General features: G+C 37.8%; 1 protein-coding gene across 11 annotated transcripts in view; it reads left to right on the forward strand.

The window, feature by feature from the left end:
• Nucleotides 1-25,263, forward strand: part of IPCEF1 (interaction protein for cytohesin exchange factors 1) — a 49,893-nt gene that overhangs the window by 11,950 nt on the left and 12,680 nt on the right. For 2 of the 11 annotated variants that reach the window (XM_058169151.1, XM_058169192.1), the window contains 5 exons: nucleotides 8,142-8,178; nucleotides 8,717-8,886; nucleotides 20,060-20,133; nucleotides 20,689-20,763; nucleotides 22,203-22,264. In XM_058169151.1, the coding sequence (XP_058025134.1) occupies nucleotides 8,142-8,178; nucleotides 8,717-8,886; nucleotides 20,060-20,133; nucleotides 20,689-20,763; nucleotides 22,203-22,264 (418 nt within the window). Of the gene's footprint in view, nucleotides 1-129; nucleotides 2,405-8,141; nucleotides 8,179-8,220; nucleotides 8,359-8,716; nucleotides 8,887-16,673; nucleotides 16,775-19,182; nucleotides 19,302-20,059; nucleotides 20,134-20,688; nucleotides 20,764-22,202; nucleotides 22,265-25,263 lie in introns of those variants that run through there. The other 9 variants (XM_058169128.1, XM_058169167.1, XM_058169185.1 and 6 more) reach the window with 9 other exon arrangements.

Consider the following 25,263-nt stretch of genomic DNA (forward strand, 5'->3'; position numbering starts at 1 on the left):
ATTATCCATCTCCTTGGTTTTCATAACTCAACAAACAATGAAATAACTTTCTAAGTTATTTACCTCTCAAATAATGTGGTTAAAATTCCAACCAAATTTCAGAAATAGAAGACACCAAAGATTGACAAAGTGGTTCCTGGGCCTCCTTTCTGCCAGCTCCTCCATTTACCTGAAAATTGGAAGTGCTGAAGTAGTTAGGTTGATGGCTGAATTGCTGTTTCATAATGACTATGCCTGTACTTGATGGCAGTGAAAATCATGATGGTATTGTCCTGTCAATTTATCATAGGGCCACTTTAGTTGCAATGATTGGTGGCTGAGTTTTCCCCCCCATTAACATTCTCATTTGCCAGGTAGAAAAAAAATAAGCACAAATTGCTGTCCCTGCTGGTGGTGGGATGGAGTTCTGCCAGAAGCAATTTTAGGCATATTGACAGGTCTGTGCCACTTTGTTCTCTCCCTTGCTCCTGTCCACTGCATGGATCACCTGCAATGCTTTAACCATGGAACAGAGTGAGCTCAACCCATTCACGTGGATCTGTGGCTTACAGATGGGCCATGGGGTTGGTATGGGCTGCCAAGCAGGGCATGCTCTATGTATTTGGAACTGGTGAAGACCAAACTCTCCCAGAGGTTCTTTTAGAATGGTAGTTCACCATTGGTATATTCACTTGTGTTCTGTATTAATGTCATTTATTGGTTTTGATATGTTACAAATGTTGTGGTGTCTATTTTGGCTAAGGCTATTCTTACCAAGGACGTTTTCTGATATATGGTATTGTTGCAAGCTAGCTTTAATGTGAAAGAATATAGTGGCATACAAATTTATCTAACAAAGTTATAGTCACCGCCTCCCAATGGTGGGATTCAGCCAGTTCGCACCACTTCGGGAGAAATGGTTGTTAACTTTCTTTTTTTATTAAAGTTTTTTTATTTTAAACACATTAAAATGAAAGACAAAACATACAACATTTATATACATATCACTGTTTATCAGCTATTCAAGGCAGTCCTTTCCTATTATTTATACATGTTTTTAGTTCTATCTTATTCTACTTTTATTTTAACAATTTTAAGAGTTGTTAACTTTCTGAGCAGTTTGGCAAACTGGTTGTTGGAAGAAATCATTAGGGCAGGGAACCGGTTGTTAAATTACTTGAATCCCACCACTGCTGCCTCCCTAATCTTGTGGGGTGGGCTGGGGAAGGAGCACAGACTGTAGTAAGGGAGATATTCCAGGTTATGCCACAGGTTAACAGAGAAAGTCTCCCTCTTTAGCCACAGTGGGCCATGGTGAGACACGGTGGCGCAGTGGTTAGAGTGCAGTACTGCAGGCTACTTCTGCTGACTGCTGGCTGCCTGCAATTTGGCAGTTCAAATCTCACAAGGTTGACTCAGCCTTCCATCCTTCTGAGGTGGGTAAAATGAGGACCCAGATTGCTGGGAGAAACATGCTGATTCTGTAAAGCGCTTAGAGGGGGCTGTAAAGCACTGTAAAGTCATATATAAGTCTAAGTACTATTTCTATTTAGCCAGCTTCAACTCCTGTGCAACTTGCAGGGAGGCTGGGCAAGGATCTGGGAAGGGAAAGTAAAGATGACTTCATAAAGATGACTTTCTCTTCCTGTCACATGATCGGCTTGTCAGTTCCTATTTGCCCAATATGACTGATAGGTTACCAGGCATACTGGTCTCCAGCTTATTCAACAGGAAATGAGCAGAAGGCAGCCCTTTTTACATAATCATCTCCATCATCACTAAAGTGCCACAATCAGTAGTAAAGTTTGTGTTGAGGCAAGATGAAAGATACTCATTCCACAATGGGTCAGACAATTACTAGGACTTGACTAAGCTTCGGGATATGAAGAAGACATTGTCATGAACATCGTGTTCTTTAAGAGTGGTTGCAATCCTTGAAGGCTTGGTGTGGTGTGGAATAAAATTATTTATAGCTGTTCTGACCTAGAGAGTATCACTAATAAAGTTCCAGGGAAAATGTTTAGAAAAAAAAAATCAAACCACTTCAATTTTCTGAATCTGTTTAGGAAATTTGCAAATGTGGCAAATGCTTCCAGGGTACTGAAATAACTTCATTGCATTTAATTCAATTTAATAATTTGCTTTGTCTTCAAATTCACTGGGGAGGATTGTTTTGATTCAGAGATTTGATTGAATCAATTTCAAGTGTAATTTCTAAATTTAAGCTTCACACAGAACCCTAATCCAGAACATCATATTTTCTGCAAGACTGACTTCAATTGGCGTGGCTAAGGATGGAGACAAAGATTCAGCTAAACCACTGCATTTTCACTCTTTATTTATACAAAACTGAAATATGTTGATTGGGAAATACAGGAACAGATGCTTTGGATTAAGATGTCCTCTTGACACTTGTAATAATATAGTAAGTGTTGTACAGTCATGAACATTCTCTTCTGGGGCCAGATACCTGAGAAGCAGGTGTCAATCCAACTGGATGAAGACCATAACCTAAGCTTTCCCCAATCAGTTTAGGGAAGTAATCAGCATTAAAGTTGCTTTTATTACTTTTATCACTGTCCTTCCAAAGGGAGGGATAGGGACATGCAGTATATAACTATTGTGTACTCTAAGCTGTCTTCTATGAATCTGGGCTCAGTGTCCTAACAGTTTTACTATTACCTGCAAGGTCAAGTTTAAAACATTGTGCCATGGGAATTCTGCTTAAACCCTTAGCATAGAAGTCTTGAAGTTTCACTGTATTCTGTCATTCTATTTCTGACTTACATAACAATCTATTTGGTTCGAACTTTGGATCAATCCATCTGCTGGGTTATTTATAGATTACATAGAGTCTGGTTACAGTAATAATTATTAGTCTTATAGATTGGATTGAAAAGCATTCTACTTGTTGGAAGTGACCTAGAAGTTTCAACTAGAATAGAACTGATATTGATATCTTAGCTGGTTTATCTAGATGAATCCATGTTACATTATTTATGAAAGAGCTATATTTGCTGTCTATTTGTAAGTTTTTAAAGCTAATAGATCAGGCCTATGTCCTTCTTTCCATATAAACTCTGTGCATTGAGGTTATCAGGGGAAATTCATCTTTTTATTCTGTCTGTGAGAACGACAAAAGGATATCAGTGATTGCAGCAAATTTTGGACACTTGGGAGTACATTTGGCATCAACAGTGTGTGTGTGTGTGTGTGTGTATGTGTATGTGTTTGGCATTAGATGGTCTTTTTTAGTGCCAATTCACTTTTATTTGGTAATACATTAAAAATTTCTGTAACAACGATCTCCCTCAGGTTAAATACATTCAATTGTTTATTTCAAATTGTAGATTTTAAGAAATCCCTGAAAACTGTGACCTCAACATTCTTTAAATAGTTTTTGAAAAAGAATTCACATAGATTTGGACTAAATTCGAATACATATTCATGGAACAACTAAAACTAGGTGAAAGAACAATTTCTGGCTATGATGTTGCAAATTTTCTTCCCTTTTGACATCCCTGTTGCTCCTGTAACAATGCAGTGTGTTGTTTATTCATCAGCAGGATGGTGATGAGATAGCATTGTGCTTTTGACATAGTCTTTGAGACAGAGATGATGTGATAGTTCCCTAAGAGAGGGGACAGTTCAATTCACATCTGAAACATTTTAATTTACCTTGATTGAGATTAGTTTCTAATCTCCCATTCAGTAAAATCAAAGTACCTTTTGTCTTTATAGATCTTATGTAACCTCCAGCACTGTGTTTCCAACATCCCATGTTTTGGAGAGGTTAAGATGCAAAATGGATGCCTAAAATATATAAGGCACCCTTGAAAACTCTAGCTCCTCCTGCTTTTAAGGAGCAAAATGAACACTTAATTTTTTTAACCTATTCCCCCCCCATAAAATGCCCACAAAATCCCCAAAGGATTGGAATATGTTGGCCCTATCCATGAGATTGCTCACCTATATGCAAAAATATTGCTCAAATCTTTTGACTAAAGTCATTTGAAATGCCAGGGACTAGCTCCGTACTTCCATCCTGGGAGAAATAATTGTCCTGCCTCCATTCTAACACTTTGATTCCAAGAAAAGATTACACTTCAGGAGAGTTTCTGCATGTCTGCTCATCTTTTATTTCTTAGTTGGTTGTTTTTTTTTAATATTTATTTTATTTATTTATTTTTGTCACAACAGTATATATAAGCATAAGCATGAAAATAACTATATAATATATAAGCATATATATGAGCATAAGTATGTAATAACTATATTAATTGGATATAATGAAAGGAAACAATAGGACAGGAATGGTAGGCACGTTTGTGCTCTTATGCACGCCCCTTATAGACCTCTTAGGAATGGGGTGAGGTCAATAGTAGAGAGTTTTCGGTTAAAGCTTTGGGGATTTTGAGAAGAGACCACAGAGTCAGGTAGTGTGTTCTAAGTATTAATAACTCTGTTACAGAAGTCATATTTTCTGCAATCAAGATTGAAGCGGTTAACATTGAGTTTAAATCTATTGTTTGCTCTTGTATTGTTGTGATTGAAGCTGAAATAGTCTTCAACAGGAAGGACATTGCAATAGATGATTCTATGAGTTAAACACAGGTCCTGTCGAAGGCGGCGGAGTTCTAAGTTTTCTAAATCCAATATTTCAAGTCTAGTGGAATAAGGTATTTTGTTGTATTCAGAGGAGTGGAGAACTCTTGTAAAATATTTCTGGACACGTTCAACTGTATTGATGTCTGAAATGTGGTATGGGTTCCAGACAGGCGAGCTGTATTCAAAAATTGTACTAGCAAATGTTTTATAAGCTCTGGTTAGTAGTGTAGTGTTTCTGGAGAAGAAGCTACGTAAGATTAGGTTTACAACTCTTTAAGCCTTTTTTGCAATGTAGTTGCAGTGGGCTTTGGCACTTAGATAATTGGATATGAAAACTCCAAGGTCTTTAACAGGATGGGGGTCATCTGCAAGTTAATGTCCATCAAGTTTGTATTTAGTGTTTAGAGTCTTTTTTCCAATGTGTAAGACAGAGCATTTGCTGGTTGAGATTTGAAGTTGCCAAGTTTTTGACCATTCTGGCACAAAATCAAGGTCTTTTTGAAGGGTAGCTGTATTGTTGGTAGTGTTAAATAGTTTGACATCGTCAGCGAAGAGAACACAATTACTTTTAATATGATTTAATTTGATTTAATATGATTAATTGAATTTAATATGATTTAATTTGATAACAGTTCCTGAAAGTGTACAAGTGTTGAAAAGAAAAGAAAGAAAGAAAGTGAAACAAATCAATATAAAACAAACACAACAGTAATAACAACAGTAGTTAAAATAATAAATCCATCCAGAAAAATAATAGTTGATATGCTTAATAATTTTTCTTCAACTGCCTTGTAGATTAAAAAGGTCTTCAGCGGATATCAGAAAAGTGTCCAACAAGATTCAATTCACACCTCTCTTGCCTCACTAGGTAGGGATCCATGAGGAAAGATCTCAGAAATAGATCTTAGGGTCCAGCTAATGAGAACAAAGCCGCTAATCTTTCCGTTTTACTGCAGCTGAACTTTTAACTTATGAAATGTGCTAATTGTAGTCTGAAAGGTGTTAATGTTCACCTTTTTATTTTAAGACTCAAGGAAAATTTGTTGTACTTGAGGCCAGAAAAATCAGAGAAGCAGAATGAGTGCCGATTCTGTCTGAGATGAGAACTCCATAATTTAGGTGTGACCTTCTCTTTTCCACACTAATTATGCCACCAAGCGTGGCCTCTGTTGGATCGGGCAATGGAGGAGGCACGAGACCAAGCTAGTGACAACAGCTCTTTTATTTAGCGTGAGACTTCAGCAAGGGGCACCGGCAGGAGGTGCCCCTTTTATACACACCTGGCTCAGGTACCAACCAATGAGATTTGAATGTTTTCCCGCCAAAATTCCAACCAATAGGATTGTACACAAGAGCCTTAGCATCAGATCTTAAGCTGTGGTCAGGCTAATATTTAAGGAGGGAGGATTATTTCAGCCCTCATCTCATTATCAATAATAGTGTCCAGAAACAAACAGAGTCTTTCTGCTTCAGGTAATACGATCCTGACTTCCACTTTTCCTGTTACGTTCTGAACCAATTCCAATTCCCAAAGATGCAAAGGAAGCCCAAGGCAGAGCACATTCCAACAATTGAATCTAGATGCAACTAAGGCATGTGTCACCATAACCAGACATGATCGTATGAAGAACAGACACAGTGGCTGTTCACGCTGAGGTGATCAAAGGCATCTTGGTTACATCTGCCCCTCAGCTTTCAAATAGGCCCATATTTCTAGCAAGCTGCAGTATGGTAATGTGACAGATTGCCTATAGGGCATATTCAACATGGAAAGATGCTTGGTTGTGTGGATGAGGCTTCAGGTAAGAATGTATAATATGAAATATCAGTTGTAGACTAAAGAGACACAATTGGCAAATAGCTCTGGGGACTTAAAAAAAATTTACAGGCACAAAAGTAAAGTGAGAGCTGACATAGCACATACGTGCATGAGAATAGGAAATGATGGTTTGGTTATGAATGGATGTTGTGAGAGGAAATTCAAAATGGTCAATGGGTTCGGAAGAAGGCAAATTATTCTTGTAAGACAATTGAGGAATCTCCTGCCCTAGTGGAAGATCACTGGATATCAAACCCAAATATAGTTGTGTTTTTGAAACCTTTATCTTTGTGAAGACAATTTTGCCTTGTTCCTTGATTTTTTTAAATCATTGTTGTTGAAATTGCAGGACCTTAACACAGAGACAAGTTGTGCCAATATCTGCTCTTTCCCAAATTATAACCCACAGTGCATATAATAAAGGAAACTACCACGTTCCCCGAAATAAGACCCTGTCTTATATTTTTTTGAACCCTGAAATAAGCGCTTGGCCTTATTTTGGGGGAGTTCTTATTATTTTAGGATGCCTGGAGCAAGATGGGGCTCCTCTTGCCATCTTACCTGATTTCCAGCTCTGCATTTAAATATTTTCGGGGAGGGCTTATTTTCAGGGGGAGGCTTATTTTAGCGCATGCCCTCAAAAGCCTGATTGGGCTTATTATCAGGGGATGTCTTCTTTTCGGGAAAACAGGGTACCACAACTAAAAGGTTATGTTATGGGGAAATCACTTTCATTAACATCTATTTAAAAATTTAAAAATTCAACAATAAGACAAAGGGTAGTGAATTGAGATATTAAAGTGAAGCATAGCACCCTTTATTTGCCAGGGTTGAACAAAGAGCTTACAACTTTGCATACTTACATTGATTAAATATGTGAATGGCCAGCTGTGTGACACCCCAACGAGTAAAAGTTCATTCCAGTTCAAAAAGTACAAATACATGATCACGGTAACCACACTACTTCCACTAGAGATGATTTATATGTTTAACTGCTAGTCCTCAAGGAAGGATTCGCTGCGTGATGTTTGTCAGTTGAACCTTCATATTTATGTCTCCTTGATTTCAGAAGGATTACCTTGGTTATGTTGTGGTACGAACGGGTGACAAAAATATAGGTTGAGTCTCTCCTTCCCTTGATTCTTTGCTGTTTGCCAAGCTCTGCCATGGGAATGGCTGCCGAGTGATACAAAGATTGGCGGTAGTTATGCCATATGGGGTGTGCAGGTTTTCATACTTTACATACCATCGAATCCTGGACACACAATCTAATTAAGTTTTCTTTTACCCTTTGAATATTAGGGACCGATATAAAGCTGCAAAGCTTCATTTTCAGATGGCTGCTTTTGGTTTGTGTTCCTGTATCTAGCTACCCTTACACAGACTAGCTTGCTGCAGGTGTGAAACAGGAAGCTGTACTGAAAGACAGGCAGAGAGAGAGAATGAGAGAGTGAGAGAGGAGTGAGCAGTACTTTTTCTCTAGGAGCTCCACATGAATCAATTTTAATTAGAGCATGTTATGCTTCAGCTCCTGGCTTTCCCATTTGCTGTGTGGCGAGCCTGTTTGAAAGATTACATTCTATGGCAAGCTCTACCTCCATCTCCTCCTCCTCCTCCTCCTCCTCCTCCTCCTCCTCCTCCTCCTCCTCCTCCTCCTCCTCCTCCTCTGTCTTCTGCAAATGTTACAACACCAACTGAAATTTCCTCTTTTCTTTCTTTTCTGCGTGCCTTGCAGATCCCTTTGCGTCAGAAGGCGAGGAAGAAAAATCAAGGTACTGAGTCTGCTTTGTTCCTCTTTTTGTTTACATTGACATCTTGCTCATGTGAAACTGAGGGCTTTTCGAACCAGCTTGTGGTAGTGTTGGTGGCGGCTGCTGTCTCGTACTCTGTTCAATTTTTGATCTGACAGTGGAAAACAATGACATGCTCTTCATTTGGACTAAATTGCTTTGGTATGTCAATAATGGTGTGTGTGTGTGTTTGTGTGTATCAGTGTGTGTGTGTGTGTGTGTGTGTGTGTGTGTGTGTATGTGTGAAACAAGACAAATGTCTTATCGGCTTTGAAAAATAATTTTGGGCAAATCAGCTTCAAAGGATATTTCAGCCACATATTAATACTTACTGGAGAGATCTCTAAGAGTAAAAACTAGAAGCTGATTTTCATTGGAAATATATTTCTCACTCTGAGGGATTTTTCCTGAAAGCTAATTTAACTTTGTGAACTGTTCATACCCTGAAAATCCTAGGGTGCATTTAAAAGTAAAGTTAGTATGCTGCTTGTTTAAGTGACACTTGCTTCTAATCACACAGGTTTTTACAGCATGAGTCGCCGAAGGATTTCATGTAAGGATCTCGGACTGGCTGATTGTCAGGGCTGGCTGTATAAAAAAAAGGAAAAAGGAGGCTTTATTGGCAACAAATGGAAAAAGTTTTGGTGTGTCCTGAAGGCTTCGTCTTTATATTGGTACAGCTATCAACTGGTAAGAATGTCAATCACTTCATTTCTATAAATAAATCAAAATAGAATCTTGCTTCCCTACAATGAAATCCTGCCTAAAACTCAACAATATATATATATCTGGTGCATTTTGGTGTCATCAACAATGTCTTCAACAATGGTGGGAAAGACACTGTTTTCTGATGGGGATGGTGACGTTGTTTTGAGGAAAAATATGTAAGTAAACTATATCACATGTCAGCCAACAGCCAGAAACTCAACAATATATATATATATATATCTGGTGCATTTCACTGTCATATATGAGGTAATTCAAGAGGGAAAATGTTATTATTGGAGTATGTCAGAATGGCTATAGTTCCTACTTCTTCCCCTCTACCCCTCTATGAGGCTGGTACCAACCCTGCTGACCTTCTGGAAGGCCCTTGAAACATGATTTGGTGAACTGGCTTGGGTATAACATGATAGTGGAACCTGCTAGGTGCTATGTATGACAATGAATGGAAAGATCTTGGGATGATTTGTTGCTATTTTATTCTTTCTTTGTTTTACCTTGTTTTTTTTAAATTCAAACTGGTTGTTTTAATGCTTTTTAATATATTTTTATTATTGTCATTTTGAATGCCATGCAAAGTCACTATGTGGGACAGACGGCTACATCAATGTGACTGAATCGGTCAACAAGTGAAAGCTCTATGTGCCTTTTTTGTCTAACTGTGTTCACTAGCTTGATGCAAATGAACTTTTAGATCGACAGTCCAAGCAATCACTTTATTAGGACAATTCGCAGATGTCCTTTCCATTAGAGCAGTACTGTTCCAAGATGGCATTTTCCAAATAATTTGAATGTGTCCTTCATTTTTTAGAAAGTTACACTGATAAATTAGTGTCAGCAAAGCATAACATAAATAGTTTCTGTTTCTATTATTGTTATTATGCCAACTGGTCTTTATCTGTCTTTTCCACTCTTGTGGCCTCCATAGCACAATACCTATAATTTGTAGTTACTGCCTTGTTTGGAGGTTATAGGACTTGTGTTTGAGTATGGCTAAAATTTTCTTACCAATATTGCATTCATAAAGGTAATCTGGCACAGCATTTTTTTTTTAAAGTTAGGGAGTTACTTATAGTGTAGATGTCTGGGCCCATGATAAGCAGGACAAAACACCATTTCCCCAAGGTATAATTCATTTGAGACTCCAAGGTGATACTAGAAATATGTGTTGTGGTCTGCCAGCAGCCTGCGGAGCTGGCAGCAGAGTCGGACAGTGAAGAGGCTGGGGAGGAACATGGGCCAGTCCTGGAGTCTGGGAAGGCAAGGATGAGGGCTCTGTGTCGGAAGCAGAGATGGGGCCAGGGCCATCTGGGAGTTATGCGTGGACTTTGGAGCCTCCAGAGTCGGACATCAGAGAGGCAGAGGAACAGGAGCAGCCTGTTCCTAGTGCACGCACGTGCAGAGCTGCCAGAAGGCAAGAACAGTTAAAACTAAAGGGATGACTCAGGAGTAAGGCCTGGAGATGATTGGCCTCTCCCATAAAGCTTAAAAGAGGAGCAAAGGGCCCTTTGCAGGAAAGCAACCTAGTTAATTCTGTTCCCAGTTGGCATCTCTGTTTCATTCTGGACTCTGTGTGGCTTTGCCAAGTAGGTCTTTGGCAGAGTGTCAAGAGAGATAAAGGTTGGTGATTCTCCAGAAGGACTTCTCCCAAAGGACTTTTTGCAAAGTTTTGCAACTAATTAGGACTCAGCTGTGAATGAACGTAATTCACAGCTGTTGCAATAAAAGAGGTTTTTTGGGACTACTCGTGTGTTTTAATGACTCAGGAAGCCTAGATCACAACAATATGGGTCAATTTAAATGTTGAGATTCTAATCCAATTAGAATACAGAAACAGGTCTTGTTGCCTTCTGGGAGTCAAGGTTGTTTTGATATTTTTTAAAAATAAACCGGACATCAGTATCTTTTTGATCCACTGTAAGGTTTGGTAACTGTGGAGTCCTTGGTGCTCTCTTGGATATTTTCTTGAGACATTTTGTTATCAGACTAGAAAACATCTTTAGTCCTAGAGGGTTCAGTGACAGATGTTTCCTTGATTAAGAAGTTTGTTCTAAGAGAATCCTACTCTTAATCTATGGATATCACAGTATTTTTAGTGGTATCCTATTAAATGATAGCATGGATAGTGTGCATCAAAATTTTGGAGAGGAGTGTGTCCTGATTACGTTTGAAGATATGAAGAGCTGAAGTAGGGTATATTACTGGCTTCCTTTTGCCTTTAACTGTGTTGTTAAACAAATAGTTTCAATTTTGGTTTACTACTGCCTCTGAGGTTTTATTGAAAAGAAGACTGAAAAAGCATTTAATAGATAGAATTAAAAACAATTATTTTAAGCCTGATTCTAAAACGGTTGGAGATACTCATGGGGAAATCCATTCAACATTGATTAGCATGATTTGCTTGTTAAAAATGGAATTATGGTTTTCATTAATGATCATTCAATTTAGTTGATTCCTATGTTATTCTTGAACAAGAATATATGTATGTATGTATATATGTATGCATGTGTGTGTGTGTGTGTGTGTGTGTGTGTGTATATATGTTTTCTGAGGTTTTCGCGGGTGTTTGTATGTAGGTCTTTGGTTATTCGGGTTTTTTCCCGCGTAAAATTGGAAGTGTCTTGGCGACTTCGTCGAAACGTCGCCAAGACATTTCCAATTTTACGCGGGAGAAAACCCATATATATATATATATATATATATATATATATATATATATATATATATATATATATATATATATATATATATATATATATATATATATGGTCGAGCATTTAGCAGCTATTTCTACTGAAAAGCTAGAGTGAATTAGTGCATTATAATCTATTTAAGGTTTGCCATTATGATTCCGACTATAGAATAGAATAGAATAGAATAGAATAGAATAGAATAGAATTTATTGGCCAAGTGTGATTGGATACACAAGGAATTTGTATGACCATCATTTGTGTTGTAAATGTTGTACCTTGATGAAGGTATTTTTTTTCTTTTTCTTTTATGTACACTGACAGCATATGCACCAAAACAAATCCTTGTGTGTCCAATCACACTTGGCCAATAAATTCTATTCTATTCTATTCTATTCTATTCTATTCTATTCTATTCTATTCTATTCTGTTCTGTTCTGTTCTGTTCTGTTCTGTTCTATTCTATTCTATAGCAAATCGTATGAATGATAACTCAATGCTTCTAAAAGTATCTTGCTCTTTTCTGTCCACAATTTTGCTCCTTATAATACTTTGGGACTTGATTTGTTACCATTGCCATGACATATGTCATCAACAATCAAATTATGGCTTTTTTCCCAATGGATATATGTGAACATAGTGGTTCTCAACCTGAGGTCTGTGGATCCTAGGTTCACAGAGGCTTGAAAAAATGTTATGATTTAAATCTTGAGTTAAATCTTGGTGGTTCATGGCCACGGTCTGTGGTCACAAAAGGTATTTAAAGCGGGTCCATGGTGAAGAAAAGGTACATCCACTAGCATATAGTCCTCCCCATCCACATCTCCCTGCAGACTCTGTTTTCATTTCTAATTCTTGAGTGTTCTTCATTTCTAATTCCTGAGAGTGTCCTGCCCATCAATATCTAGAGAGCTACAGATTCTTCACATTCTATTTGACTGATGGGATGATATTGATTTCCACCTGATGACTCCCCAATGGTATCTCCAGGCCATTGTGGGAAAAGAATGCAGGACCTGGTAGGCTTTTGGCTTTGTCTAGCAAGGCTTTTCTTATATTTTCATTGCCCTGTAGCAAGAATGATAAGAAGAACTCCATCTGCTGTATGTTTTTTCTCAATTTATTTATTTAATATTCCACCTTTATTATTTTTTCATAAATAACTCAACACACACAATACTCCTCCCTAAACCTATTTTCTCCACTACAATAATCCTGTGGGATGATTTGGGCTGAAAGACAGTGATTGGCCTAAAGTCACACATAGTCAGATAGGGCTCCAGAATATTTTGCACAGCAACAGAATAGTTCAATTGCCATTGAGTAAGACAATGAGCAAGAAATGTATAAATCTGAAAAAAATATTATACATCTGTTTATTAGACTACAGAAAACGTATGATTTATTCATTACCTGTATTTCTAAACTGCCCTAGTCCTCACAACTCAAGGAGATTTATTAAATATATGATACAATTAATAGACTGAAAGTATAAAATATTTTGTGTTAATATAGCATAGCAGATGGGTTCCTGAATGTGGAACTAAACTAGGAGCGAGGATAAACAGAATGTGTAGATTCAACACTGAACAGGTTATGACCACTTGGTTGTTTAAAAAATTGATGTATAAACATATCAAGGATGTTTTGGTGATATTACAGACTTTTTGGCTAGGTGTACATTTTTGTATGAAGGTAACACCACATTTTTGGTTGAAAACCTGATTTGCAATGAATATTAAATTGTATGATGCAAAAAGAAATATGGATCTGAAAACTAAAATATCAAAGGCAAACATATTTGTAGCTGACAGGAAAAATGGGGTGAATTATTGCATGTTATACCTAAGTAGAATATAAACATATACTTGTGTACTGTGGCAGAATGATTATTAAAGAGGGAAAAATTAATGGAAAAGGGCAAATGTTGGTAGAATGGATAATATATAATAAGTAGTCTGTTCTGAGAAATTATTATTGTCAAAGAAAAATGTCTGTGTATAAAAACATGATTTTGCCCATCTTGTTACAAAACATGAGAGCTAGGTATGTCAAAAGAAATATAAAAAGTAAACTGAATGGAAAGGGAAGTGTCTGTGGTAAACCATGAAGAAAACTGAAGATGGACAAGTGCTAACTTATATAGACTGAATATAAAATGACTAACAGATGTAAAAAAGATACATTGCAGTGGGTTGGTCTATAGATGGAATGAACAAGGACTGGACTGAAAAGCAAATACATGAAAGAAATGGAATGAACTGAGAAGAGAGGAAAGTGAAATTAGACGGAGTTGATGAAATCCTGACAGTACAGAAGGGAGGAATTTAAAGGTCAAAACGGCAGTCCCTGAAGCAATACGTAGATGTGATAGGAGCAGGGACTGTCTGAAGAGATGAAAAGATGTGGAGAATTATAATGAACATTGTTAATTAGCAAATTATTTCTTCCCTCCCTCCTTTTTATTATTTCTTATCTCTTTCCTGTCCCAAAGGTGCTTTTTTCCCCAGGAGGCAATTGGACTTTCTGGTTTTTTCTTCTCATCCAAGAAGCTTCTTCAGCTTCTTTTTTTTCAAGAGTCCAGTTGCCTCTTGAAAAAAAATCACCTTTGGGACAACCATGACCTGGATGGCTGAGAATCTCCATAGAAATGTATCGCTTTCCTGTTCTCTGCATTTATTGCTTAGCTTAAAAGGGAATATGATGACTATATATGTATGTAGGACAAGGCTGGGAATAAGGTTTTGGCTGTGGGCTGCTAAGTCGTCAGAGCATTACCACCACAACAAGACCTATATTGTCCCTTGACCTGTAGAGAGGTTTGAGGCTGATTCTTTTGATAGTGTACACTGGAGGCATTCTGAACACCTCAGCAATCTTTAAGCACCATTCTGTCTTCTATCAAGCCTCTAAAAGTTTGGAACTGAAAAATTGATTATTTAATGCTTCCCGCAGGAAGTACCATGGATGACCAGATTAAAGCTGCAACCATCAGCTACCTTTGCTGAATAGTGAAAGAAAGAGATTTTAATAATTGAATCTTGTCTGTGCCTGTGCAAATAGAAATCTCTTAGTTGTTCCATAGAAGTCTTGTGTTGTGTCTTCGGCTCCCGAGCCTGGCCTCTTGGCAGAGAGTGACTCAGATAGTGAGGGGGAAGAGCCGACAGGGCTTCCCTCTGCAGGACCTTCTTCTCTGGCTCTGCTCCAGGTCCCAGAGGCAGGCCAGGTGGAGGAGATGACGAGGCCTCTTTCTCCCGCACCTTCCCCCTCCCTGGCAATGCCTCAAGACCCAGCTGCTGACAATCAGTTCTGGTTAAATCCCAGGTATCGCAGAAAGGAGAGGCAGGAACAACAAAAGAAGGGGTGAGGCAGGCCTGGAGAGTGCTGAGTCATGGAGCCACACCCCACAGGGTATAAAAGCAGGAGGAGCTGCTCTATAGCTTCTTGTGACGGACAAAAACTGACTCTTGGAAACTTTGGCTGCAATATTTCGAGACTAAGAATTTAGCTTCTGGATTTCTGTTTATTTCTGAACTCTTGGTTGCTCCAGCAACGAACTGAAGTTACACTGGCTTCTGAGGAGATAAGAGAACTTGGCAGGCAATCGCAGGTTCATTGCCAGGACTGATATCTGTCGTAGGAATAAATTGCTGGCAAATATAGTCAGCTCGCATGTCTTCTTGGTTGTGGTTTGGGGGGGACAGAACATCTTGCTCTTTTTGGGTTAAAAGTAAAGATTCCCCTTAATAGGGACCTGGTGGCTCAGGGGCTAAGACAGCTGAGCTTGTTGATTGAAAGGTTGGCAGTTCAGCGGTTCGAATCCCTAGTGCTGCCGTGTAACGGGGTGAGCTCCCGTTACTAGTCCCAGCTTCTGCCAACCTAGCAGTTTCGAAAGCATGTAAAAATGCAAGTAGAAAAAATAGGGACCACCTTTGGTGGGAAGGTAACAGCGTTCTGTGCGCCTTTGGCGTTGAGTCATGCCGGCCACATGACCACGGAGACGTCTTCGGACAGCGCTGGCTCTTCGGCTTTGAAACGGAAATGAGCACTGCCCCCTAGAGTCGGCAATGACTAGCGCATAAGTGCAAGGGGAACCTTTACCTTTACCTTAAAGGTTCCCCTTGCAAATATGTGCTAATCGTTCCCGACTCTAAGGGGCGATGCTCATCCCCGTTTCAAAGCCGAAGAGCCAATGCTGTCTGAAGACATTTCCGTGGTCATGTGGCCGGCATGACTAAATGCCAAAGGCACATGGAACACTGTTACCTTCCCACCAAAAGTGGTCCCTATTTTTCTACTTGCATTTTTTACATGCTTTCGAACTGATAGGTTGGCAGAAGCTGGACAAGTAACGAGAGCTCACCCCATTACGTGGCACTAGGGATTCGAACCCTGAACTGCTGACCTTTTGATTGACAAGCTCAGCGTCTTAGCCCCTGAGCCACCACGTCCCTTTTTAGGTTACTACTCCACAAATGATTTTTCATGGGTAAAGAGCAACTAAAAATTCAGCCATTTTACCTAAGAAATGCTTTTATAAGTTGAAACATGTGGTGTTCCAAGTACTTAAGGCACCAGTCACATGTGCAGACATGTGTCTCTCCCACCTAATAGTCCCATAGTGGAAAACAATGGCTTTCTTTGGTCATGTGACTAACTTCAGGCTCTCTAAACCCAGCATAAAATAAGGACTTGAAATTAAATAACCTCACAATTATAGAATGATCTTTTATGCCCTAGGGAAAGAGATTGATTATCTGTGAGAAGGAAAAAGTTTTTCTGTGAATGCCTGTCAGTGGAAGACCCCAGACCTCAGGAGCAAAGAAATTATTTGTAGTACTATAAACAGAACTTATGATTCAGGTTTCACTTCCACATGGAAACAATCAGTTAACTGCCAAGCAAAGACAATTGCTGTGCAAGCATTCACTTTCTTTGTACCACTATGAGATGAAATGCTGTAATGCATTCATAATGTCTTTGACTAAGGAAGATAATTCCAATAATGCGAATGCTTTCTTGAACCCAGTTGAGGTCTTAAATTTCATTGTTTTTGATTATCAGAGATGAAGACAGCTCAAATCCAAACTCTCTTGGTTGAAGAAGACTATGCACTGTATCCTAACCATATTTGGCCAGATATAATTTTTGGGTTTCAGATAGGGGTAAGCATTGACCAGCATTTACTAGCATTTATTTTTCTTGGGGCTTCCCTGTAAACAGGTGACTTCTGTTAGCAAAAGTGCACTGGATATAAACATTGCAAGGCTGTTTGATAGCTAAGATGTTGAGCTTGTCGATCAGAAGGTCAGCAGTTCAGTGATTCGAATCCCTAGCGCCACGTAATTTGTCCCAGCTTCTACCAATCTAGCAGTTTGAAAGCATGTAAAAAATGCAAGTAGAAAAATAGGGACCACTTTGGTGGGAAGGTAACAGCGCTCCATGCGCCTTCAGTGTTTAGTCATGCCGGCCACATGACCACGAAGACGTCTTCAGACAGCGCTGGCTCTTTGGCTTAGAAATGTAGTTGAGCACTGCCGCTAGAGCCAGAAATGTCTAGTACGCATGTGCGGGGGAACCTTTACCTGTTTATAGAAATAGAGTTTTCAAGATCAAAAGCTTTTTCTGCAAACAGAAATTGTAATTGCAACCTAACATTATTTTCTGGGGTTTTAAGAATATGGTGATTTGTAACTATTCTCTGTAATCCTATCCTCACTTCACATTCAAATTTTAGGCACTGATCTGTTTGTGGAGACAGATACCTTAAGTCACAGAAAAATCGTTCATCCTTCGATTGGCCGGCCAGCCATGCTTGCTTTATGCTTCTTCAGGATGGGAAATAATATTTTTTTATGAAGGAAGACAACTATTGTCTTTAAACAATTATCTTTTGTTGCCCAGAGATTCTGGGAAAATGTAACTTAGCAACAGCAGGTTGGTGCAGTATATCTCCTAGTCTATCAGTAAGCTTCCAGAGAATATAAGTATTCGTTAGGCTTTTAAATTAATTCAGCCTACATTTTGCCCTTTCCACACATATTTGCCAATTACATGAGGGTCAATTCTCAATGAATCACACAAGCTGTTAGCAAATAGGGATCTACTTTAGATTTTAGTAAATCCTGAAACGAACCATGCAAAGTCAGACAGATTGACGGATTGATTGATTATTGCTATTGAGTTGTTTTTGAAGCCTAGCAACCACATGGATAGACTTTCTCCAGGATGATATATCCTGTTTATCCAATATCGCTGTAACTGAGTCCATCCACCTTGCTCGTCCCCTTCTTCCCTTGCCTTCTACCTTTACCTGTGTTAAATTCTTTCCCAGAGAAGTAGGAATTCTTTTCAAAAACCCACAAATGTGAACCTGAATCCCCCTAAACCTAAAGTATTGTTAATGATTCAGGATAGGTAAAATAATAGAGAAAGGGATTGTCTTTATTATCTCTTTATTTTATGCACCTGATATGTGTTTAGCTGACCTGGTGAACCAGTTTGGGTAACCAAAGCTAATGCAAGGGATACATGGCCTCCAAAAGTCTTTATACTGGGAAAAAGGCAGGGGTGAAATCCAGCAGGTTCTGACAGGTTCTGGAGAACTGGCAGCGGAAATTTTGAGCAGTTTGGAGAACCGGCAAATACCACCTCTGGCTGGCCTCAGAGCTGGGTGGGAATGGATATTTTGCAATATCCTTCCCCAGGAGTGGGGAGAGAATAGGGATTTTGTAGTATCCTTCCCCTGGAGTGGGGTGGGAATGGAGATTTTGCAGTATCCTTCCCCTGACACACCCACCAAGCCATGCCCACCAAGCCACACCAAGCCCACCAAGCCATGCCCACAGAACCGGTAGTATAAAAAATGGATTTCACCACTGGAAAAAAGTCACAATTAGACAAGAAGAGAGCGTTTTGTTACTTTCTACTTTCTAACCACAGTAAATGATTTAGCAAAACTGTCCAACAGTTCTGCTTTAGAGGATTGCATGTTATATCCGCTTCCAGCTAATAATTCTCATGAAAGTGGGGATATTTTTTAAAAAAAACATTTTTATGAAATTGTGTATTATGACAAGTGCTTGTTCATGTTCTTCTGTTTCTACCAGAGTTTGTTCCATATCCATTTAGTCTCTCTTTCCTAATTGACAATAGGGACAGTTTAACAGATCGCACAGAAGGTATTAAATAGTGTTTAGTTCACTAGCACCTCAACCAGTTTTTCTTAACTTTTTGTCTGCTAATGTTTTTGACCAAGGAATGGGCAGCTGACTTACACTCCATTTGCGTTTGAAGATAATAAAAAATAATGAACTGATCTTTCTAAAACCTTGCAGGCTTCTTTCTTGGTGCCATTTATGTGAGAAATGCAGCTTTCATAAGTACAAAAATCCATTAGGTTTTCTCTTGGGGAGAATCGATTTTACAGCGTACTCTACAATATATTCTATACTAGAGCATACTCTAGTATAAAATTTGGGAATGAGAATTATTTCTGCACCTTCCACTAGAAAGATACATAGTCAATGGTATATCAGTCACCAATCTTCTTCTTTACTTCCCTTTTTGAAAGATCTTAGAAGCAGATGACTTAGCAGCTCTCTGATAATAGGAATGGTATCTACTGTCTTACATTCAGAAAACCAGCTATTGGATGATGTGCTCATATGCACCCATGGTAACTTCATACAGGTAGTCCTTGACTTACGATCACATTTGAGCCCCAAACTTGTTAAGTGAGTTTTGCCCCATTTTATGACCTTTCTTGCCACAGTTGTTAAGTGAATCACTGATTAGTTAATAACCCGGTTGTTAAGTAAATCTGGCTTCCCCATTGACTTTGCTTGTGAGAAGGTTGCAAAAGGTGATCACATGACCCTGGGATGCAGCAACGGTCATACAATATGAACCAGTTGCCAAGCATCTGAATTTTGATGATGTGATCATGGGGATGCTGCAAAGGTTATAATTCTGAAAAAAGGTCAAAAGTCACTTTTTCAGTACCATTGTAACTGAACAATCACTAAATGAACTGTTGTAAGTTGAGGACTATCTATATTTGCTTGTCTATGTCTGTTTTGTTTATACCTGAATTTATCTGAATTTCTGCAGCTCTATCAGAGTAAACAGTTAGTTCGGATTTTACGGCTGTCCAGAATCCTATGAGCTAGTGAGAGAAAATTAAACCCCTGTCTTGTCCAATTAAATAACTGCTAAACATTTGAGCATAAGAATGCAGGGAGCAGAGGTCCTATATATTTCATTCCTATTTGTTATATACTACTGGAAATAATTCCTCAGAATATACTATAGTTTACAATTTAGCTCAAGCAGCTAAAAATATCTTTTCCATAATGTGAACCGTGATATGAAGTTCAAACTATTTCCAATATCCAATTTTGATAAATAACATGGCATATATTAATATTTTGTGTGTTTTTCCCCCTTAGGCAGAGAAAGCAGAAGGCTTCCTCAATCTTCCCAACTTCACAGTGGATCAAGCAACAGAATGCAAGAAAAAACAGTAAGTCTATCATTCTGTTTTGCTCTTTGAGAAAGTTATAAATTATTCTGAAGCTACAGTGAATTAAGAAGAATAAAGCAGAAGTTGGGATTGAACATTGCTTAAATAGTAATCCATGCAAATCCATGATATTGCTTTATTTATTTATTTATTTATTTGTCACAACATTATATACAAGCACATACAATGAAAGAGGAAAAAGGAGAGAACAATACTGAGGCATGATAGATTTTCAAAAAGTTTGTATTTTATTACAATTATTAGAAATTATACATAAGATTATGCTAGGTTAGTGGTTGTTTTCAGCCCTTGATGCAGTGTGGATTTAAGCTGAAATGTGAGATTGAGATTGCCCAAGTCATTTTGAGAGCAGGATTTTCTTAACTCCCTTGAATTACCAGGACATTTTGCCCCCACGATTGTGATAGTCTTCTGGAATACCTCACGGAACTAGATTTCAGGGATATTTCACTGTATTGAAATGTTTCTGATTCTTTCATTCAGCCTAACTTTTAGAAAGTCTAATACTTTCCCATATACTTTAATTTGTTTTGGAAGCGCGATGAAGATCACTCATCCACAAATCAAGACATTCTATTTTGCGGCAGAAAATGCTCAGGAAATGAATATGTAAGTAAAAATAAATACCCAACTTCAGCTTCTTTCGGTGGATTGATTGTATTGTATGTAGACTGTTGTCTAAAGTGTCAGTTCAATGGCACTAGTTAAGGTGGTGGCCTAGAAACCAGGAGACTGTGAGTTCTAGTCCCACTTTAGGCTTGAAAACTAACTGTGTGACTTTGGGCCAGTCATTTTTCTCTCAGTCCAACTTACCTCACAGGACTGTTGTGACCAAAATAGGATGAGGAAGGAAGGAGTATTATGTATGTTCACTGTGTGGAGTTACTTATAAAGTAATCAAGGCAGGATAAAAATATATAGATAAAAATAAAATAATAAATAACATGTTGATCCCAAAGATGTTTGTCTTTTTTCTGTATTTGGACTCCATAGCTTCCTGATCACATGTATTCATGACTGAATGTAAAATTAACAAGGACCTTACTTCTTTTTCTGTTTCTTATCCACTGATCCATGCAAACGTATTCAACTCCATCTTCGCTTTGATTCAACAGTTTCTGAGTAAAATGCACGCAGGAAGATCGCAAACAGAGAAAGTTAAACTTCATCTCCCAGTTCTCCATTCATTCAGGAAACATGTCAGGGAACTGTATAATTGTTTTATAGAAATAATAAATAAATTTGAATTGGGAAGAAGGAGCCACTTTGCCAGCCTAATTGTATAAGGGGCTAATGATGGAGAGCCATCACCCATTCATTAATGTTCCAATGAGGCCTTCTTGTCTTTTTCCTCCTTGCCCCAAGAGATAAGGCTTCAGGGAGGAATTAGGACCATGTAGAATGTCTCAAGGGGGCAAACTAGAGGAACTATTGCTACATTATTTTGTTTTATACACTTTCCTCCACCACTGAATTTATATCACATGTGTCCAGAGGTGGCAGCCCTTGGACAGTATTGTCAAGAAGCACAGCTTGGGTGCAAAGCTGGATGGACTTTGGGTAGTATCGGGATTCCAGACTTCCATGGAACCCAGGACTGCAGCCTATGCTAGGAATCCCCAAAGAAGATTGTGGGAAATCTGTTGTCAAGAAAACTGAACAATTATATCTCTCAAGCCACTAGGAATATGTTGAAGGCTATTTTTGCCTTTATCCTACTGTATGGAATACAGCTGGCAGAGGGATTCCTGCTTAAAGAATGCTGTGTACCAAAAACAACTATCTGTGCAAATGAGAAATTGAAGGTTATATACTTGAAGGTTTGTTTTGAGATATACAGCAGTGAAAGTGCAAATAAATATCTTTAATTATTTCCATTTGGGTGAAGATCTTTAATAGGGATTATGTCTGCTTGATAGGTTTGATTGATTACTTTAATACACACTCTGGTAAATTATCAGTTTACGTGAATGCATATTAGTTTATACTGCACTAAGACAGACTTGATATGACATTCTATTCAAACGTATCTCCATTTTAAATTTCAGATGGCTAAATAAATTAGGCGTGGCAGTCCTAGACCAACAGGCTAATAAAAAGAATGAAGAAGGTAAGTTCAGATGTCAACTTTTTATAAGGAATCTCATTGTGCTTTTACATATGAAGACTACTATTTTGGGGGGAAAATCAATAGGGAGTTTAAATATTTGATTAGACCAAAATGAATCCTTAGTATTGAATTAACTTCTAACATTTTGCAGGATAGGGACAGGATTAGTTCTGGGATATGGGAGGCCTTGGTTCAGTGTGCATTCTTAAACCATCTGACTCGATTTCTGTTTGCACCAACACAAAGAATATAGCAGTTATTTTCAGTTTTCATGCTGTGATATCAGCTAAAAAATTTACAAAAATACGAGCATGCACATTTTAGATTAAAATGTGTGCAGACATTCATTAATAGGATCAAGTGAGTACAAAATGCTCATTTAAGCTGAAATGTATCAGACTGCGTATTTTATGGGTAAATGCACTAAAATTATATGAATGATTGTGTAATATTCTTTTTTAAATCACAGGATGAGGTCTTTGCAAGTGCACAGAGCAGATTCAGCAATGAAAAGGCTTAAAATGTTAGGCTGTTTCAAAATATATCAGTTTCTTCATTCCTAGCCAAGGTTTTCGCCATTGTGCCAATTCAATTAATCTGTGCAGAAGATGCCCAAAACACTGGGTGTCTTATGGCTACAAACTATTGCTGTATTAAACCTCTTAATAACCTCAGCCAATAAACCTAATGAAGATGGATGTTTGACTTGGAGCCATAAAATCCCTAAGATATGAAATCTATATAAAGGCTTTATATATAGCCTTTATATAATGCTTACATAAACCTTTATGTAAGCCTTTTTCTCTCCACAAGTAGTAGTCCAGATATGAAACAGACTGACAACGCGACTTAAGGATAGGCTGCAACAATACAGCTTTATGTACTTACCAATGGCTTACTTGTAACACATTTAATTTAACTGCTAAATTAATGTTCTGGGTTGACATAATACATTGCACCATCAACTAAACAATCAGAGTAACTTTAAAATTGACTAAATTTTGTACATTGTGCAAATCATTCACAGATTTGTAAGTGATCTAACTTAAATATGTTGTGAGAACATATCCATTCAGTTATTCCATTTCATTGTTGTATTCACAGTAAGAAACCTTTCCTTCATGATGGCCAAAAGAGAACAGGAAAAGGGGCCTTTTGTTTGGTCATTTTTCTGTCTTTTTTTGGGTTGTAATAGAATTAATACAAGTTAGTAAAAGAAATAAAATTAGCAAGTTCAGTCACTTTAACAGGCTTGTCTTATCCTAATACTGTGTCAAAGCCTAGCAAAATTTCACCTCCCTGTTGAGTCTCATCTGAAACAAAGGATGAAAATGGGTGACATATTTCTGGGCATGTTCTTGATAAATGTAAGTATAAGTGATGGACTGACAAATTTAGCCTGTCCTTACATGATGGCTTTTGCTACTATAAAATCCAAACAGTAATTTTCAAAAGGAGAACAGTTTTGGCCAGAGAAGAAGTTACAGTAATCAGTCTCTGGATTACTGTGAGTTGTTAGGCAGAGTTATAAAGATCTAATACCTCAACATGAGGAAGGGAATCATGCTCAAGTGACTACCTCATTTGGTGTTCCCAATTATGTGGATTTCAGCTCCCATTAGCCATAATCACTAGCTAGCATGACAAAATATTGGAGGCACACCAAATGGGTGAAGATAAGTTTATTCCATTCTTGCATGTAATTGGAATCATTATAGACAAAAATAATTTTAATCATATTATTTTAAAAGAGTCTCCAAGCAATCAAACTATGCAAAGGAAAGATGCAAATCACATATCAAGTATAAAACAAGTAAATAAACAAGCAAATAAATAGATATCTGTTAAGAAAACCCCAAACAGAGAGTAAAAGATTATTCTTTACATAAGCCTATTCATTCCTGATTGCTTGACTTTTCCCCAATGATTTTCATAGATGATTGCAATCATACAGCTGACTTGAAGAATAAGAAAGATATTTGTGCCATTCCTACCAAACCTTGTCTTTTGTGGAATTTGGTCAGGATGTAGTTCATTAATCTGATTGGATTTAAAGCATGGGTGCAATTAAGTGTTGGCCTTTGATTAGATGATGCTAATCTTTTGTTGCACTATATGTGATATTTTAAAAAGGCCTACTGTTTTCCCATGTGAACCAGGATGGGGTGTAAAAAAATCCAGGATGGTATCAATGATTGTGTGATTGAAGCCCCAACTCTTTTTAAGCATGTGACACAAGGAACACATGTATATACCTAAATATCCATAGCTTTGTTTTTTTTCATATTTCCAGTGGAAAGCACCACACTAATAAACTTGTTCTAAAAAACCAAGAGCAGAGCAAGAGGTTAAATCCAGCAACCCATAGTAAAGGTGGAACTATAAAAATAGCATCCTTGGATACTTTAAAAAGTGACCTCATTGACTTGCAAAAAAATCATTTGAAAGAGAAATCCAAATGTAGAAGGAGAAAAGAAAAAGTGGGATGGATCTTTTCTCCTTCTACATTTGGATTTCTCTTTCAAATGATTTTTTTGCAAGTCAATGAGGTCACTTTTTAAAGTATCCAAGGATGCTATTTTTATAGTTCGATAATATCGATTACTGGTAATTCGAGTCTGGCTAAACTGTGGTTTTGCCAATGATGTAAATGCAGAAGGTCCTTCCTTTTTTTCTATTTATTAGGGCTTATGTATTGTTCAGTCCAAAGTCTATTCCAATATAGACTGAACATATAGTAATTCATTCCATTCTAAGAGATGTAATCACGATGTTTCTGGTGATTAGAAAGGTAGTTTATACAAGGATTTCATTTGCTCCTGTACAGTGACTTTTGCATTGCCTTTGTGAACAATTGGCTACCTCTCTTGTTGTTTCTTGTTACAAGAGGCTTCATCCATCTATTCTATTCTATTCTATTCTATTCTATTCTATTCTATTCTATTCTATTCTATTCTATTCTATTCTATTCTATTCTATTCTATTCTATTCTATTCTAT

The sequence above is a fragment of the Ahaetulla prasina genome, chromosome 1, assembly GCF_028640845.1.
Source record: "Ahaetulla prasina isolate Xishuangbanna chromosome 1, ASM2864084v1, whole genome shotgun sequence".
Lineage (NCBI taxonomy): Eukaryota > Metazoa > Chordata > Lepidosauria > Squamata > Colubridae > Ahaetulla > Ahaetulla prasina.